Source organism: Salvia splendens, chromosome 18 (genome assembly GCF_004379255.2).
Source record: "Salvia splendens isolate huo1 chromosome 18, SspV2, whole genome shotgun sequence".
Lineage (NCBI taxonomy): Eukaryota > Viridiplantae > Streptophyta > Magnoliopsida > Lamiales > Lamiaceae > Salvia > Salvia splendens.
Genome location: NC_056049.1, coordinates 7166212 through 7185756, shown reverse-complemented (window position 1 = coordinate 7185756; position 19545 = coordinate 7166212). Strand labels below are relative to the sequence as shown.

The window sequence follows — 19545 nt, the reverse complement described above, 5'->3', positions numbered from 1 at the left end:
GTCTTATTAATTTATTCCACTCATATTTTATTATAAAATTAATATATATAAATAAGATTAATATTCTTTATTCAGTCTATTTTTCTTTATATTTTTTAAAATCCGTATCCAAATCAAATACAACCTTGTATTGTTGGATAAAGAGGGGACAAATAAGACTTAACAACCATTTCTAGTCGAACACGGCGGCTTCAAGTATTTAAATCCACGTTTAGAAAGAACCAAAATAGGTAGTGCGTTGTACCTAAAAATTGCAACTGATAAGTACCTAAAAATCTTATAGTAGTAGTACAAATTCAAAACTCTAAACTACCTCAAAAATTTATACATAAAAATACGGTTAATCTCATACTACTTATTTAATTTTGTTATATTTGAATCCGTAACTCATCTATGATATTACTATACTATTACATTTTATACACTTGATTAAATGATCATTATTTCAAGAAGAGCTTGTAAATCTTGAGCTAGCTATTCACATTATTACTCATACAATTTCAATAATAAACAACAGAAATTAAAATCGAAGGTAGGAAGATTAAGAGAGTAGTAACTGATAAGAATTAAAGAGGAAAAGAGGTAATAATTGCGATTTGCAGAGCTATCTCTAATTTTAGTAATCGGAGCAAGAGTTTCAGACGCCGCAGCCTCTATCTATTGATGTACAACTAAAGGAGTGCACTGTACAACCATCTAATGCTGAGTGAGGTTATGACCATCGTGTGACGAAACAACAATGGGCGTATCATGCGGCAGCTCTCTCAGGGATACGTGTAGCCGCGTAGCCGACCGATGCTCCCGCCTCTTCCCCTGCTTTTCCGACCCCGGTTGTTGTTTATTACTCTTTATTCCCAGCTTAGTTAGGTTTCCTTTTCATTTGATTTGATTTGATTTGATTTGGGGATTTTGTTTCTGATTGATTGTTTTGCTTTTGAATCTGTTTCTAGCCCGACGATCTGCTTTTTCTCTCAAATTAGCTTTGGTGCTGCTGCATATACTGTTTGTCGGCGTATTGTTTTTGTTCGACCGTGATTTGATTGAGAAGACCAAACACGAACCATGGTAATCTACAGATGCTTTGACTCTATTTAACTTCTTTCTGTAGGTGAAATTGGGCACAATTTTGGTGTAATTGGTGTGTGCGTGTGAGTCATAGTTGGTGGAGTGATCAGGAAATGGTAAAGCTAGCATTTTTAGGAGCTTCAGATGTTGTTTTAGGATACTAAGATATCGAGTTCAAATGCATATATGAGCTTTTTTCATAGAGATATATAAAATTTGTAGCTCAGATAGCCCCTAACTGCTCATAATGAGACTGACCTGCTTATTAATCTTGCCCAAATTTGAGTAGATATCTTCATACACTACAATGGATTTGGAAGATAAAGGTCCTTGTGGCTTCCTTGAGTTGGTTTCGATTGGATTTATCCTAGAACATTTAACCAGAAGGAATGAAGAGACGATCTAGTGGAAAATTCACAGCTACTGAAACTGGAGTACCAATTCAGGAATTAGACTGATCGCCAGTTTTATAATTTTTGGTTCTAATCATAAATGTTCTTGGCTTCTTGCATTTGCTTTTAGATCACTGGTCATTTCCATTCATATGTTTATTGTGATGGTGGTAACATGCTTGCTTCTCTTTTTCAACATAGGTACACTGCTACGTATGTATTATTGTTTGTAGCTACTCTGGTTCAGTATTTTGCGACTGCGGGAACATCTCCTGGGTAATTATGTCGTCAAGCTGCATATGGTTCCCAATATCTAATTATCTATTCAGAACTTCTTCTGAGAAGTAGATCATTTATTCCATAACTTTGTTGGTAAAGCCTCTGTATTTTTTCCTTTCCAAATGTAGCTATGTAATTGATGTTCAAAAGACTATTGATGAAAGGGATGCTGCAGCTAGAAGGACATTATTAGCTTCAGAGTAAGTTTGATTCTTCTGTGAAATTGTGGCGTAAGAGAATTTATAAGTTAATATCTCAGGAATTATATCCAGAAGGCTGTTCCAAATATGTAAATAGAAATTCTTCTGAGAAGCAGATCTCTTATTCCACATTAAACATCGTTGTTTCTCTATCTCTGAAATGTAGCATTCAGAAGGCCGTTGATGAAAGAGATGCTGCAGCTAGAAAGCCATTATTGCCCTCAAAGTAAGCAGGATCTTTTCTGATTCTTTTTATGAAATCAGCACCAGAGGCAGGAGTAGTTTATAAATTAATAGCTCAGATACTGTGGTGATGGTATTGGTGTTATATGCTGTGAATTGACCAATTGCCATGTTTTATTGTATGTCTTGTTAATACGTTTAAGCAAAGACAACCAGCTTCAAGCAAAAATGGCGATGTTGCTATCACTGTGGATGGAAGGAACAATCACAGAGGTAATGCAACAGCTTCAAGCAAAAATGGCGATGTTGCTATCACTGTGGATGGAAGGAACAATCACAGAGGAAATGCAACAGCTTGGACTAAATTAGTGATGAGTTTGTATCCGCAACGGTCATCAACTACGTACGTGCGTATTTTGAATATTTTACGCTGTTCAAGACAAGGATTTTTTTACTTGTTCCATACGTATCTCTTTTCGATAACCTACTGTTAGAGCGGATGAGTAAGTTACTGTCACTTAATGGCTCCTTTTCTGAAACTAGAAAGGACTTTAGTAGGACTTTTCCCTTTTAGAGTTTGGGACAGAGATATGAAGGTCGTTCTGACTTTAATATGATACTTAAACATGAACTTTCTAATGAAATTTCTTCCGGAATCTTGTCAACAAACAATATATTTGTTCAGATATCTGCCAGACTAGTATATTGTTTAGATTTGACTTCACATGGCTTTTTGCTCTTTTTAAAAATTATACTATGAGAACTTGGTACTATTTTAAATTATTAACACATAGAAAGAATCAGCGTTGCATGTTTGGTTGTGCAGAGTGCTGGTTGACAGATATTTTCATTCATCATTTTTGTATTTTGCATGTGAATTGGAGCTAATTGGTCACAAATGCTTGGCAGTCAGAAGATTCAGAAATTACTTGTAAAGAATATCGGCAAATAAGTTGCAATGTAGTGTAAAAGGAAATCTGCACAAAATCATAAAGAACTAGTTGGACTTTTGTAAGATTATGTGGTGGTAATACAATTGATGGCAACAACATTTGTCATTCACATACATAAATGTGATCATGATAGTTATATCCTGATATCTCAATAAATAAAATTTCTTTCAATAGCATTGTAGTTGCCTGCTCAAAAGTACTAAATTCCTTGTTTTGTTACTTCTTAGAATGGAGCCAATACACTCTTTGGAATAGTGTTGCACTGTTACTAATGATAGCGGTGGAAAATAAATAACTAAACACGTTTTATTTTGGTCACTGAACATATATTAATAATATACAAATTTATGCGTGGTGTCTTATTTATTTTCTGCAGTGAGGACCATAGACGTGCCTTGTGAAAAATGAAAACTGATGCAGTGATGCTTGGTTGAGAATGAGCATTGATTATACCTGAATAACTGTCACCGTTTCTGCTAATTGAAGTCATAAAGTGAATCATTAAAGCTTTTGAATGTAGATTACATCAATAACCATCTTGTTTTTTTTTTAAAATAGAATATGTCTCTAGTAAATATTTGTCACTATCACCATTTTTTTCTGATCGATTCTCTCTTTGTAATGATTGTTTTTTCAGAAGTTTGACCTGCCCTTACTGCAACATCCTTCAGGTAGAATATTTTGTCCTCATCTTTATTGGGCATCCTGACATTCATGCTTAGATGAAGCAAAACCTGATTTCTTTTGGCGCTGATCATACATACCAATCTGTTGCTCCCAGTCTCCTGTTGAGATTGGGTGTTTGAATTGTGTTTCTGTTATCTAAGAAACTGTTAGGATGCATTATCAAGTTGCTCAATCTCTAATCTTGCATATATAATTCCCATATATTCGATATAAATACTATGCTATTAAGTAGGTCTGATCTTGCATCAGCTTAATGCTTCTCTAGTAATTTATGATTGATGACGTAGACAAAATTTTTATCAAAATAGATCCTCCATTGGAAATATTGTAGTATAACATTTACGGGACTCAATTGAGTGAGGCAAATGCTGCTTCTGCAATGTGCTAAAATATGGAAATTAATTTTCATTTGATGGTCTTGTATATTACTCCTTGTATCTTTGTTGGTGCTATGTAAAACAAAGGTTTGGGAGGTTATTTCTCATTTTCAAGAGTAGAGAAGATTTATGCTGATTAAGTAATTGTTTTCATCATACCCATTTCTTCCTACAAACCTTTATATGTCTATTGCTTGTCCAAATGTTATTAATTTCTAAACTCAGCACCATTATATTTCTTTTGTAGCCTCCACGAGCTAAGCATTGTCATGATTGTAACAAGTGCGTTCTTCAGTTTGATCATCACTGTGTTTGGCTTGGAACATGCATAGGCCAGGGAAATCATTGCCGTTTTTGGTTAGTGCCGCTTTGTCTGTTGACATATTCAGTTTCTTATTAATGTTTCCAGTCCTAGCTTTTCATGTCTTATTTGAGACAATGTCATCAAATTCCTTGATATACTTTTGACTTGATGGATTGAAGAGCTAAGTGTTTGGGGGTATGTATGGGGGAATTTTTTTACCCCGCTACGAGTGTTCTCTTTCAAGATAGGCTCTAGTTATTTAAGCAGAGGAATGTTTCATGCTTGGTTGGATCGTTTTCACTACATAAAAATAATACATATTTGAATGTGCAACACATGTTTTCTTTAGTTAAATTTGTTTTTGTGGTAAAACAGGTGGTACATATGTGGAGAAACAGCATTGACCCTCTGGACTTGCATACTGTACATTGGATACCTCAAGTCTAACATATTGAAGGCATGGTATGTTACTTGTTATGCGTTAGAACCACATCTTCCTTCTCTTTGTCTATTTTGAAGAGGCATCCTGGTTCAAGTTGAGTTACGAGAGTGGTAGTTATTATAACTGGGGAATCCTTGACTTCTTTGTTTTTTTCAAAATTATCGCAATCATAGATAGTAGGAAAGCTTCCCCCTTGTTTTCCCAACCGTATTTCTACCAAGCTCCTCTAAGATATAGCTGATTTTGATATGGCCTTATAGTACTTATTTTAAGCTTGTCATGATTGAGAACTCAAATGTATTTCCTTCAGGTGGGCAGATATAATATTGATTTTGCTATTGGCTGCTCTCTCAATTTGTCTAATATTCCTGATGCTTCTGCTCCTTTTTCATAGGTATGTTTAATCAATCCATAGAACATACATGCTCTGTGTTGCCTATCTTAAAAATGCAAATATTTAACACGAATAATTGTGCCTCTGCCTGTATAAATTAACAGTTTCCTTATCATGACTAATCAAACCACGTACGAGCTTGTGAGACGGCGACGGATTGCATATTTAAGGTCTTCTTAGCTCCGTCCTTCCTGATATCTTATGCTTCACAACCAATTCTGATTCTTTTGAGTTATACTATAATTATTAATGAGTGTATACTATACAGGGGGATTCCTGAGAGAGTGTATCCATTCAACGAAGGAGTTTGCAGGAATTTGTATCTATTCTGTTGTGCTAGAAGCAGCAGCAGCAGCAGCATGTACAGAATGGAAAGACTACCTACAGCTCAAGAACTTGAGGAGAAGTCCAGACCTTATACTTGCTACGATGTTCTATCGTGTCGCTGCTGCTGATGGAACTGCACCCGTCTTTGTAATTTCGATATGTGTAAGATGCAAACTGAGGCTGTGCGATGCTGTAACACGTGTAGTTTCTCTGGCAAACATTATTTCCATTTGGTTCTTTGATGGATTTAGAGTGGTGAATGAGAAATTTCCCATAGTTTTACTGATACTGAAAGCAAAGGATCTTTTTAGTCCCCATTCAAATTGTATTCCAATGTTGTAATGTACAACACAAGGCCGAAGAACAATGCAAAGTCCATGTGTAGTTTTGGGTACTGAATGTGTAAAATCGACGTTTTATTTGGGCACTGAACGTGTAATTTGGCTGTCACGTCCATATTCCGGCCACCATAACTTTTTTGCAAGATATTTTATTCAACGAAGAGTATTATAATAAATAACAGTAAGACATTTTCTGGCAAACACAAACATGACAAAATTTATAAATTGATATTACAAGAAGAGTAATACACCAAAAACAAAATCCATGAGAATATCAACTCTCAAATAACAACATAAATCTGAAATCTTATTATTGTTATTATTTCAAACAGGAAAAAACAAGACTTGACTGACTAAACCTAAACCAAAATCCATCCATGCTTTCAAATCGCCACACAAAACTCATTAAGCAAGAACTCAAAATCTAGCAATGAAGAAGCAAAAACACCCATTTCACAATCAAAAAACCAAATCCATCAAGCATGATCATGCCTTGCCTGAAAATCCTTCATGAAAGCCACAAGCTTCTCCACTCCGGCCAACGGCATCGCATTGTAAATGGAAGCCCTCATCCCTCCAACCGACCGATGCCCCTTGAGCTGCACCATCTTCTCCTTGGCGGCCTCCTTCACGAACTCGGCCTCCAGCTCCGGCTTCGCCAGCGTGAAGGGCACGTTCATCAGCGACCGAACGCTCTTCTCCACGGGGCACCGGAAAAACCCCTTGCTCCCATCGATTGCATCGTAAAGAAGACTCCCCTTCTTCACATTCTTCTTCTCCACCTCCGCTAACCCGCCCTGCTCCACGAGATCCTCGAAAACCAGCCCGCACATGTAGATTCCGAAGCACGGCGGCGTGTTGTAGAGCGAATTGTTGTCGGCGTGGATCTTGTAGTCCAGCATCACCGGCGTGATCGGCTGCGCTTTCCCGATCAAATCGGATCGGATGATTGCGATGGTGACGCCCGAGGGGCCTACATTCTTCTGCGCGCCGGCGTAGATCATGCCGAATTTGGTGACGTCGACGGGTTTGGAGCAGAAATTGGAGGACATGTCGGCGACGAGGACCTCGTTTTCGCCCGCCGGGGTAGGGTAGGTCTTGAATTCGACGCCGTGGATGGTTTCATTGGCGCAGATGTGGAGGAATTTGGCGCCGGGGGTTTGATTGAGGGAATCGAAATTGGGGATTTTGGTGTATTTGTCGGATTTGCCGCTCCAGATGGAATTAGGGTTACAGTACTTGGCGGCCTCTTTGAAGGCCTTGTCGCCCCAGGATCCGGTGATGATATAATCGACGGCGTGGGTGGGGCTGCTGCAGAGGTTGAGGGGCGCGGCGGCGAACTGAGTGGTGGCGCCGCCCTGGAGGAAGAGGACGGTGTAATCGGGGGGGATGCTGAGGAGGGAGCGGAGATCTGATTCGGCCTTTTGGATGATGGAGAGGAACTCCTTGCCGCGGTGGCTCATCTCCATGACTGACATGCCGGAGCCGCGCCAGTTGTAGAGCTCGGATTGGGCTTTGAGGAGGACGTTTTCGGGGAGGGTGGCGGGGCCGGCGGCGAAGTTGAAGAGGCGGTCGGTGGTGGTGGAGGTTTGGGATTGGAGGGTGGAGGAGGAGCAGGTGATGGAGAGGGGACGAGTGGGGGAGGGGGTGGGGAGGGAGAGGGAGGTGGGGAAGGCGGAGATTTGGGAGGGTGCGGTGGGGTTGAGGTGGGTGAGGGGAGTGGTGGCGGCGGACGACATTGAGATGGACATTTTGGAAAGAAGGCGGAGGAGAAGAGAAGAGAAGAGAAGAGAAGAGAGTGTGAGCAGGTTGGGGGTTGGTGGGATATAATTATACAGAGTATAAATCAATATTCAAAATTGGATACTCCGTATACATTCTAATTTGACAAAATTAAATATTCACTGATTTCACTCCATTCCTCAAAATTTCCTATTTATCTTTCACTTTTATCATTTTTAGTAGTGAATATCACATTCCATTAACTCATTTTTATTCACATTTTATTACTCCCTCCGTTTCCAAAAAAAATGCACTTTGAGGTCGGCACGAGTTTTAATGTAAAGTAAGAGAGATGTAGAGAGAAAAAAATATATATAAAGTATTATTAGTAGAGAATGAGTCACACCTCATTAGAGAGAAAATAGTTTTCAAAACTGGAAAATGCATATTTTTATGGGACGGACTAAAAAGAAAATAGCGCATATTCTTGTGTGACGGAGGAAGTATAACACTAATACTCCTATATAAAAGTAGGACCCTTTCTCTACTAATTTTTTCAACTCACTTTCCATTACATTTCTTAAAACTCGTGTCCGATCAAAATGTGACAAAATTTAAGGGACGAATGAAGTATATTTTATCAGCGGACATTAATCTTTAATCTTCTTGATTTGTGTCGATCTAATTATTTATAATAACGAGAGATGATCAAAGTATAACTAATCTTAAATCATAAAATATAATTAATCTTAAATACATAATAAGATAACACGAATTTAGTTCATTATAAAAATGATGTTAATTTACTGTAAGAGCAATTTAATTCATTACAAAGACGATTTTAGTTCACTATTAAAGCGATTTAATTCACACTATGGAGTATAATTTACAATGAAGTATATTTACTTCGTGAAATATTTAGTTCACTATAATGACATTTTAGTTCGCTTTATGTAATAAAATTTGTATTGTGAACTAAAACGCTTTAATAGAACTAAATTACTCATAATAAATAAAATGATTTGTGGGAAATGATTTTATGTAGGAATATTTAATATTGAATCCGGGTGGTTGGTAGCTGAAAAGTGAAAAGGAAGGACAATAATTTAGACTAATATTCCACATAATGGTCACGCTCTTTTTTTTTTTTCTATATTCACAAATGGTAATCGGTTACTGACGATAGAATACGGTCCCATTAGGTTAAGATTTATTAATTTAATTGAGAATTAAGATGCATTTAATAAAAATGAGTGAGTGCATCTCAATTCTCAATTAAGCTAAAAAAATCTCAATTGATCACAACAACTCCAATAGAATGTACGTGTACCAATGAATTTTTATTCAAAACAAAGCCAAAAAGAGATATGTTTCGTTAAATGTATGCAAACTAAATATTTATTCGTCAAAATTGATTTACGAGTAATATAATATGCATATATACTCCCTCCATCTAATTAAAGATGACTAATTTTTTGACCAACGGAAATTTTAAGGAATTATTTATAAAGAAAAATGGATAAAAAAATGTAAATCTTATTTTTATATATTAGGAATACTATTTAATTTTATACTAAAATATAAGTAAAATAAATTAGTATAATGTAAGATATATTTACTAAAAATTAGTAAAAATGAAATTAGACATTTATTTTCACCATTTAGTTACTCCATGTGATTTATATGAGCTGTGAACTGCAACCAAAATCTTGGAATCAATCTCAGCTCCATAAACATCATTTTTCTTTCAAAAGAACTAATAGTAAAAAAACACTCAAATTATTCCTAAAATTTATTCCATACCGTTCGTGTACTATATTAAATTTGACAGGTGATCAAAATCTGAGATTCAAATTATTCCTAATGTAAAATAAATACCATACCGTTCGTGTATTATTTTAGTAATAAATTTGACAGGTAATCAGCATCTGAGATTCAACAACGAACGGTCTTACACATAATTCAAATTCAAACTTTACTTAATTTGAAACATTGAAGTTAAATAACCAAACAATAACAAAAGAGATGGTATTTATTTCCCAATCAAATGTAATAAGTAATAACAATCAGAAAGTGCAGAGTTTCTACACTTGTTCGAATCAGAATGAATAATTGGCAATTAATCCCAACTCAAAGTTGCTGCTAACCTGGTTATTTAATTTCTCTATCATTAAACTCTAATTAATCTCAACAACTAGTGCAGTGCCCCCTAATTAAATTTCACTCCAAATCAATCACATGTACTAACTAGTTTGGTTAGCCTGTACAAGAAGAAAATGTGCTGGTTCACATCTCGCTGCATATCCATATTTAGATGTGTTGTACTTTCTGTGAACCCCGGTCAGCTTCCCCGTCCCGGCCCCCTCGTGCAGCCCCACCACCAGCCTCGAGCATTCCCTGAGTAAAAAAAAACCGAGCTTTAGCCTCAAAACACAAGCATCATCATAGGATAAGGATAGATCAAGACTCACAATAGTTGCTCTTCTGAGTAGCCTGTGTGCCACTGGCAAGTCTTGCTCCACTGCCCGCCACCGTAGAGCGTCGACTGGGCCGTGTATATGGCAGCAGCCACGACAAACGAGGGCGGATACTTGAGCATCTCGTACTCCACTTGGCATAGCTCAATCAAGAAAAGTGAGAGCATCTCAAGCTGTTAACACATTAGACACATTTAGATTCTTGATTTTTCTTGTTAGTGTTTGGTTTCAGAAGCTCATCAAAGATTGTTTATTCGACCGACCTTCTTGTCTGATTGAGCGGCTTTGAGGAATCGCCTCATGAAAACAAAAGGAGTTGGGACAGACATGTTGAAATGCAATGTGTTCAGCATCAACCTCTCCTGCAAAAAATGGACTTAAAAATCAGTTCTTGAATGTCACAAATTGAATGAGTTGTGTTGTGATTGCGGATTAGTTAATATATGTACCATTTCAAGAACTTCCTTCCTTGTATAAGCTTTGTCCGAGATGAAGACCAGATCATCGACAACAGGGACCGAGACTTCCTCGTATTTGCAGGCGAGAAGCAAGGCGACCAGGCCGACTAGCTGCAGCTTCTTCCTCACCACGGATTGCTTCTCCAAGAACCGATCAATTAGATTAACCGTAAGAAACAATGTCTCTTCTCGTAGCTCGAATTTGTGGTGCACCTATTGATCATTAGTAGAAAAACAGTAAGTTTCACAAGATTAAGACAAGTTACACTTTGAAGCATTAGTAATTAATTACCTCTATGAGCCAGTCAATGAGAATAGCCCTCATTCTCTCATTTATGTCAAATTGTTGTGACATGTAACATGGTGAAACACAGCTTGAACTCTGCAACACAAAACAAAAAAATATGGAATTAATAAAGCTCACCATGTGGTGGATCTACAGCATTCAAAATTAGCATTTATGAAGAATAAAATGACAGCTCAATACCAACATGTGACAATTTGGTTATTTTGTAAAGTGCCTAGATGCATAATCAGCCTACCTTTATCTAAACGAATTCAAATTCAAAACACACATTGAGCTCCCTTTTGTCTCTATTTTCATTGACAGTATTCAATATCTAATCATAGGAGCTATTTTTGCACACCAAAAATGAAATTCTTGAATAGGAAAAAGGCCACATTTTACTTCAAAACATCAAAACTAAGCTAAATCATTAGGATTTCCATTTCCTCACCTCCATTTTCTTGTAAGAGGCATACAGATCTTCAATGTAGTCCACGACAGCAAGCGGATCCTTCGGGTCGCCACCGTCGATGTCCAAAACAGTCTCTTCGAATATGTCTTCCATTTCAACCTCCTACATTGTGAATTTTCTCCCAAACTCAATAAACTAGCTAAGGAGCAAGAACTAGTATTATTCATCAATGTGAAAAAGGGTTGCTACCATTTGATCCTTTTCGATCTCCGATTTTGATTTCTCCAACGACATAGGCATAGGCTGGTCTTTATCTGCCACATTATCATCTGCATCTGTCAAAGGGACATCCTCCCACACTGTGAACTCAATGCCTGATGATGATGTCTTTGACCTCTTAGATTCCTAGTAACAAAACAAAAGATTCTTAGCAACTCTTGCTATTCAACTAAGGATCCAATCCGAAACAAGATCTATTACTAGCCCATTACCTCAGGGCATTGATGCTGCGAGACTGCCATTTGAGCAGCATATTTCCTATCAAAATTCAAGAAAATCAAATCAGAAAAATTCAAATGTGGGAAAAAAAATTGAATTTGAGCACAAATTATTTTATTACCTTGTGATTGGCCTATGTGCTGGCACTGGACCATTCTTATCACAAACCCCATTAGACCTGAGATTTTTTTTCACATGGTGTTAAAAACTTCAACACAGAGAGAGATAGAGAGAGATTAGAAGATGGGAGCTAAGATAAGTACTCTGCAAAGCCTCTCTTGTTGACAACACAAAATTGATTCTGATTAATCACACCAAGAGCTCTTCTGTTAGCTTTGATCTCACCTCCAAACTTCCTCCCTTCCATTTCTCCCCCACCTAAATCAAAGAGAGCAAATCAATTCACGCAAAAAGCTGCAATCTTGAGCCGGCCCACATCACAAAATCCAATCTTTTTTACCTTGTTGAACATTAGCTGGTCTAATCTGAACAGAATTGTTCTCATCAGAAATAGCCATTTTCCAATTTCTTGAAAAAATCAGAGCTCCTGGAGCAGAGAGGAGGAGGGGAAGAAGGGAGAGGAGGTTCAGCAATGGCGGAATGAGAGGAGGGGGGGAGCTGTTTTTAAATCAAACGGCTAGTGAAGTGGGGAAAGCCACTGTGTGTGTGTGTGCGCAACGGTCACCTGTGTTGGCACGTGCCGCGTGGCTAAGGAGACGTTACTTTCAAATTGTGTTTTAACACATGCAATTGTGGTTGCTTGTCTGTTTTTTCACTTCATTTTTTAAACTAATTTGTTCAATTAATTATTGTGGGTTTTGAGTAGTTTGCACTTTTATGTGCAGTAATGAGAGATAAAAAAAAATTGAGAGAGAGAGAGAGAGAGGCGCTCTTCCCCACTTTTGACTAGACAGTTTGCAATTGTCAATTTAATTTGGGACGGCAACGGATTATTTTCTATTTTTATTTCAAAATTCTAGATTTTCTTAGTAAATTCAGACACCACATTTAATTGCGTTTATGATTAAGTAGCTAAGATAATGTTGTCAGATTTACTGATGCAATTACATTGGATTTTATTTTGTTTAGTTGTGTAAAGAGAAAATCCAGTTTGATTAGTACCACATCAAAAGAAATCGTGCAGTATAAAAAATTAAAGTAATTTCCAATTTGATGACTGTATTCCTAGTTTGATTTACGGAATTTCAAAATACTTACATAAAAAATTGATGAAGAAAGGGTAGATTTGTTTTCTAAAGGTGAATGAATGGATGAGACGAGAATTACAACAAATAGATCCAGTGATTAAAAAAAAAGAAATATTACTACAGTATAAAGTTTAAACTGATTGCCTCTCAAGATTATAATATAGCAATAATTTTATACGTGGATTTTTGTTCTTCTAGTATTTTCTAAATATCCGATTTCCCTTTTCTAATAAATTTCACCGAATGCAAATTGATGTTAAACGATGCTTCTAATCGCTTAATCCATATCAACGAGCTCAACCAATCCGACCTCTTCACTGAAGTTTTGAATGATAAAGCGCCGGCCATCAACTTCATCGCTAACAACCGCCAGTTTAAAATGGGGTACTATCTTGCCGACGACATCTATCCGAAGTGGCCAACCTTCGTAAAGACGTTCAACAGGCCGATAGACGACAAACAAACTCTTTTTGCGCAGAAGCAAGAGGTTGCTCGCAAGGATGTGGAGAGAGCGTTCGGGGTTCTACAAGATCAATTCTACATTATCAAATCTCCGGCTCGTACGTGGTTTATGGAGAATATGGTCGACATCATGTATACGTGCATAATCTTGCACAACATGATTGTCGCCGACGAAGGACCTGAGGCGGGAAATTGGTTCGACCCTGAAACCCCAGGAAGCTCTTCCGCAAGTAGTCCGCCTCGCAGTGGAGTGCATCCTTCTTTGCAAGAGCGGCTGTGTGTTCGGGCAATGACACATGATTCTATGGCCCATGCCCAACTCCAGGAGGATCTAATGGAGCACATTTGGGCAAAATTTGGCAACCGTTAGACGATCACCACATCACTTTCCATGATTATCCGGATTTCAATAAATTGTAATATTAGGATTTCAATTATGTATTTTTCGTATTTTCGGATTATGCAATTTTCATGATTTTTAATGATTTTATGAATTATTAGTATTAATTTAATATTTAAATGAAATATTAATTGATTTTGTTCGAAATAAAAATAAAAAATAAAATTGAATGAATAGTTAAGGGATGAGATGGAGGGATGCATGTGATGTCTCTTAGTTAAGAGATGGGGTAAAAAGTGTAGTGAGGCCCATAAATAGTTAAGGGATGAGAAGATTAAGGGACGGTATTGAGACATGGATGTGGATGGCCTAATTATGTTATTTCCCTTTTAACAAAAAACAATAGAGCTCATTTCTTACTTTATTTTCTCTTCACATCTCTACTTTATTCTATTTCATATTTAACTTTCTCATCACTTAAATCACTTAACACAATTTGAAGGATATCATTTGAATTTAATTCATAAAATTCAAATTCAAAATATAAGTTAAAGGATACCATTTGAATTTCACATCATGAGATTTTATCAAAATAAAATGGGAAAAAATGTTTTTTACAGTCTAAACAAAAAATGAATAAAAGAAAGTATCATTTCTTTTTATATAAAGATAAACCAGTCAAGATTATCCTTCTTTTATCAAGTGCTCTATATTTTCATGTGGAATAGTATAATTTAGTGATTAAAATAGTAGTAGTATTCAATTGCTTGTGCTGTATTTAAAGATTTAATACACTTGGTTCAGTAAAAATCAATACCACCAGTATTATACGAATACAAAAGTACCAACGGGTACATGTTGGAATAAATGCAGTACATTTAATTATGTGCAGAATCTTTAGATACTGTACCTTTTCACAATATTAGACTATTATTAATTGATTATGCTATTAATATTGATAAACATTATATAAAAACACATTTAAAATTAACTCAGAATTCACAATACACCATCCTCAGTTAAATTTGATTGTGGGCCATTAAACAGTTCAACAGCTAGACGTTACATTAGTTTTATACCTTTTGAGAGTAACATTCTAAAATTAAATTGATATACGGACAAGTATGGTAATGAAATTATGTGGTCAGTCTAGAAATACGGAGCATTATTTTCTCCTGCAACTAATCGGCCTCTCAAATTATTAATTAGGTTCAAATATGTTGATGTTATGACTTATGATTGTGGGCGACACTAAAACTCGCATGGCTGGCAAATCGTACACTTATGCTTAGGGCTGACAAATCATGCATATTGAGTTATTAACAAGTCCACCATAACAGAATCTAACTTCTTAAGGTAAAACTTGAACATGAGTACTTGCTAAGAAAAATTTTAAGCTCAAATATGAACCCGGCCTGCTACATATACTGAACACGATCCACCAACTATATGAACTGTTAGCGATGCATCCGATCCGTATTAACACGACACGATCGCGATAACAATACATTAACGACAAGGTAACATAATGCAACATATAAAAGTGAGAAATGACAACCTAATGCTAAGAAACATGCAACACATATGGTCTCGAGCTTTAGACTGTCCAAAGTGGAAGGAAATCCGACCATTGATGGAAAATTGTATAGAAGTGTCGTGGGAGCCTTACAATATGCAAACTATCACTAGGTCCTAAGATCATTTTTAGCAAGTCCTAGACTTCCAGTCAGATTAAAAAAGGGTAACTAATTTGTGCGCTGGTGTGAGTTGATTTGATTTTGGTTTTCAAATATAAATACTCCCTTCATCAACCAATACAAGGCTATGTTTGACCTGACATGTTTAAGAAATGTAGTAAAAGTGGATATAAAAGTTAGTGAAAAATGAGTCCTACTTTTATAATAAAGTTAGTGAAATGTAAGGTCACCAATTAACAAATGTAGTTACAAAGCAAATGAGACATTTATTGGTAGACGGACGATAATGACAAAATGAAACGATTATTGGTGGACAGAGTCAGTACTTTATAAGCATTGCAATAATAATCCACCTTCAATCATCATCATGAAGTTGACAAAAACTTGCATGACCACCAACTTACTTTGCGCTTAGGGCTCACAAATCGTGCACTCATGCTTAGGGTTGACTAATTGTGCAGATTGAATTATTAACCAGTTGACTAGATAACAATCCAACTTGGTAAGAACTTGATATCTTAGTGTTCCAAAAAGCAACCAGTTGTCCTTCGAAGCAATATTGAGGCTGATTACCAAAGTCTTGCTCAGACTGTCTCTGAAGTAAGTCACTTGGGTAACTTATCTCCTCTCCGAATTCAAAATCTCATCCACCCGCACTCCGATTGTGTGGGTAGATAGTATCAGTACCATTGCTTTATCCAGGAACCCATTTCTTCACGCTGCTCTAAGGATATTGAATTAGATATACATTTTGTTTGTTACAAGGTTCAAGCCAAATTAGCGGATGTTCGTCATGTTCCCTCTGCCGACCAAATTGCAGATGCCCTCATGAAGCCACTTTCTTTCGATTCTTCTCTAAACTTCGCAACAAACTCACTGTTTGCCCTCGGTCTCCACTCTAATTGCGGGGGATATTGAAACCTCTCACTTAAACGTCAAAATAGAAGAAGTCGGTAGTCATGCATGCAATCCCAAGATAGAAAATAACATGGCACTACACCAACCTGGAAAGAAGAAATGTGCTGATTAATTTGTGAAAAAAGCCAGTTTCAATTAGAAATGTTTATTCAACTAGATTATAAAACTGTTACATGATGTAATAATATACTAGTATATGATATTATAATAAAATCAAGCCATTTTGGATATACATATGTATTTTTAGTTAACACTCAAAATATAATGATATCATTTTATTATCATATTATATTTAAATTTTGATTATTAGTTTCAATTTTGATCATGTAACAATTATTTTCTTAAACTATGAGTTTGTATAAGTACTAGTTTGAAAAGTTATGGGATTAATAAAAAATCAAAGAAAATTTATTATTTAAATTACTTATATATTTTGTGCATGCACAACATAAATCTCGAATACATCATTTTATCTCTTCTTATCATCACTATTTTGTTATTCCACTAAACTTATACGTAAAAAAATCGTTTCTACAGTATTTAATTTCCTATTTCTTTTAAAAACGATTTCGATTTTCTCTCTCATATTAAAATATAATAGAATTTAAAAAGAATTTTCGAAAAACAGTTTATTCACAAATAAATTGCTGAAGTAAAAAAAAAAACTGCATCCATGCAACGTATCCCGAAACGTTGCGATTCTCTGAGATCAATTTTCGCACCTCTTCAAAGTGAACCAACGCCACCTCTTCCCCATCTCCGCTTCCTATAAATCCTCCCCCATTTCCCCCCATCCCCTTATCTCCGACCTCACCTTCCCACCGCATTTGAATTAAAAAAAACACCAATCAACCAACAATGAGCAACAACAACGAAGCCGCCGGAAGCGAGAGCTCCTCCTCGAACCCCATCCCTCCCCCCGTCGAAGGCCGCCGCCGCCCCGCCAGAGATCAGCCCAACCCCCGCGGCCGCGGCTCTCCCCCGCAGCAGCCCTGGGAACTGGCCCTCTACAACCAGCCCCCGCCCCGCACTCCTCCCACCATGGGCGCCCCGGGCCGCACCGCTTTTGGCGCCTACCGCCCGCCCCCTCCGCCACCTCAGCAGTGGCCGTTACCCGGCCCCAGCGCCCACGGCCTCGGCTCCCAGGCCATACCCGTCGGCGGCGGCGGCGGCGGCGGGGCCCTCCGTATTGGAGGCAGCCTGGCTGCCAGGAAGAGAAACCGTGACGGCGGCGCTGGTGGTGGCGCTAGGAATCAAGGTGTTGCAGGCGGTGGCGAAGCAGGTGATGGTTACCATTACTGTAGCGTTTGTAACAAAGGTTTCAGCTCGACAAAAGCCCTTTTTGGGCATATGCGGTCCCACCCGGACCGGGGCTGGAAAGGGGTGCATCCGCCCCCGGCGTTTCGGGCCGAGGAAGAGTTTGCGGACCTCCATATGGCGGGCGATGAGGAGGGCGGAGAGGATGCGGGAGAGGATGAGGGGAACTTTAGGGTGCCGGATTTGAACCAGCCGCCTCCAGAGGATTCCAACTGAAGATAGTGTTTGAGTTCTTCTTTCTTGTTTTTTTTTTTTATAATTTTGAGTTTGTTTGATGAATTGTTGTTTGATTGATACTGATATTATTGTTGTGTTTTGTTTGTTGTGGTTTGATCGAGATGTTGTTTGATTTGCAAACAGAGAGTCTTGGTCCTTGTTGTTAAGTCTTGCTGGAAGAAGAACGTTTTATCGACTGAGAATGTATTGCGTGTGTAACATGGAGTTTTATCAATACAACATTTTTTACGTCCAATATATGTTGATCGGCATGCAGTAATTCTAATTTGCATCTATGAATAAAATAAATAATTGTGTACGGTTTCATTACATAGAATAGATAAATAATTTAGTTCTCAATTGTTTTATCGATTTGTTGGTTTAATTATAGAAAAGAAAAGTTAGTTTAATCACTAAGCAATCTAACAAGTTTTAAAAGCCCTTGAACAGTTTCGCAAATTGATTACAACATAAGAAAAGCTACCCATGTGAAAAGAAAAGAAAAAAAATGCAAAAAAATGATGGAATTGAGTTATGAACCCACAACCAGCTTTTAGGTATTAACAAAACATATTCAACACTAGACTGTAATAAAACTTTGTTTAAGTGTAAAACCAAATGTCCCATATCGAAGTCACAAAAAATGTTAACACGCATTTTTCTTCATTTTACATACCAAATCATAACAGTAGTTGAGCGTCTTGAGAATCGCCTTTGCCAACAAAACCATTTAAACTAGTACTAGCCAACAAAACAAGGTAAGCAAGAATGCAACTCTCAAGATCCAATTTTGATTAGATCCTAAAACATATTTGACCCTTTTAATAATTTTACCATATAGTTTACCTCAACAAATATATTTGCTATTGGTTTTCGCACATGGTTAAGGTTAGATGCCCTCAGGCAACGCCCGACAGACTCGAATCTTCCAAATGACAATCAAGCCCTAGCCTTGCGACTTTAATTTCATTCATTTTCTTGGTATAATGGAATAGAATTCTCATATCATAGAAATGCAAAAGAATTAGTATCATTTCATTACATCCTCATTCCATTCTATCGTACCAAGGACTTTATAATTGTATCAATATTGGTGGAAAATTTTCAAGTTGTAGCATACTCTATATGTATGTTCAAATACTAGGGCAAGATATTTTTTGTCTTATTATACTACTCCATATACTTATAAAGGTTGAAAACATCATTTCCTGAGAAAATCAACTGATCATCACTACGTAAAGTACAAAGCATGAGAACATGAAAATAGCGTTAATTCTGTCATTCCTCACGATTCGAAGTTTCATCTTTAATATGCTAAAAAGGTCCCTTCCAAACAAACTTAACAGTAAGATCATCATCAGCATCTAAAACCCCTGCAATCGCAAAAACATGTCTTAAATAAAAATTAGCTAGGTCAGGCGAAGCAATAGGGTCTCCAACTTTCCATCATCCAACACTCCAAGATGATGTTATTTTTCAAGGACGTTTTTTTGCGTCATAGATTGTTGTTATTTTTTCAAATTTTCCAACACAAGTAATTGCGTCCCAATTTTGTGTCCTTTCCTACAAATTTAAGGGTTAGATCATCAT

The 19545-nt window shown here is 37.0% G+C and overlaps 4 protein-coding genes across 5 annotated transcripts; 2 read left to right on the top strand and 2 right to left on the bottom strand.

Moving 5' to 3' along the window:
* The first annotated feature begins 442 nt into the window (after nt 1–442).
* On the top strand, nt 443–6030 carry LOC121777017 (protein S-acyltransferase 10-like). Of its 2 annotated transcripts, none has more exons than XM_042174149.1 (12): nt 443–862; nt 951–1065; nt 1659–1733; nt 1865–1936; nt 2103–2162; nt 2328–2522; nt 3710–3743; nt 4384–4493; nt 4816–4902; nt 5193–5276; nt 5381–5446; nt 5545–6030. In XM_042174149.1, exons 1-12 carry the CDS (start codon nt 796–798, stop codon nt 5729–5731), a joined length of 1152 nt encoding a protein of 383 aa, XP_042030083.1. In that variant the 5' UTR covers nt 443–795; the 3' UTR covers nt 5732–6030. The 2 variants fall into 2 exon arrangements, with proteins under 2 accessions (XP_042030083.1, XP_042030082.1); XM_042174148.1 differs by having other exon boundaries at nt 445–830.
* A 123-nt stretch (nt 6031–6153) lies between these two features.
* LOC121777016 (phosphoserine aminotransferase 2, chloroplastic-like) lies at nt 6154–7735 on the bottom strand. Its single transcript, XM_042174147.1, has one exon. The coding sequence runs from the start codon at nt 7693–7695 to the stop codon at nt 6421–6423; it is 1275 nt and encodes a 424-aa protein (XP_042030081.1). The 5' UTR covers nt 7696–7735; the 3' UTR covers nt 6154–6420.
* A 1945-nt stretch (nt 7736–9680) lies between these two features.
* Nucleotides 9681–12386, bottom strand: LOC121775849 (G2/mitotic-specific cyclin-2-like). Its single transcript, XM_042172925.1, has 11 exons — nt 12258–12386; nt 12061–12175; nt 11919–11975; nt 11791–11836; nt 11549–11704; nt 11339–11461; nt 10894–10983; nt 10593–10814; nt 10407–10505; nt 10138–10316; nt 9681–10063 (listed from the first exon to the last, which is right to left on the bottom strand). Exons 1-11 carry the CDS (start codon nt 12313–12315, stop codon nt 9910–9912), a joined length of 1299 nt encoding a protein of 432 aa, XP_042028859.1. The 5' UTR covers nt 12316–12386; the 3' UTR covers nt 9681–9909.
* A 4894-nt stretch (nt 12387–17280) lies between these two features.
* On the top strand, nt 17281–17955 carry LOC121776663 (translation initiation factor IF-2-like). Its single transcript, XM_042173848.1, has one exon. The coding sequence runs from the start codon at nt 17281–17283 to the stop codon at nt 17953–17955; it is 675 nt and encodes a 224-aa protein (XP_042029782.1).
* The last annotated feature ends 1590 nt before the right edge of the window (nt 17956–19545 follow it).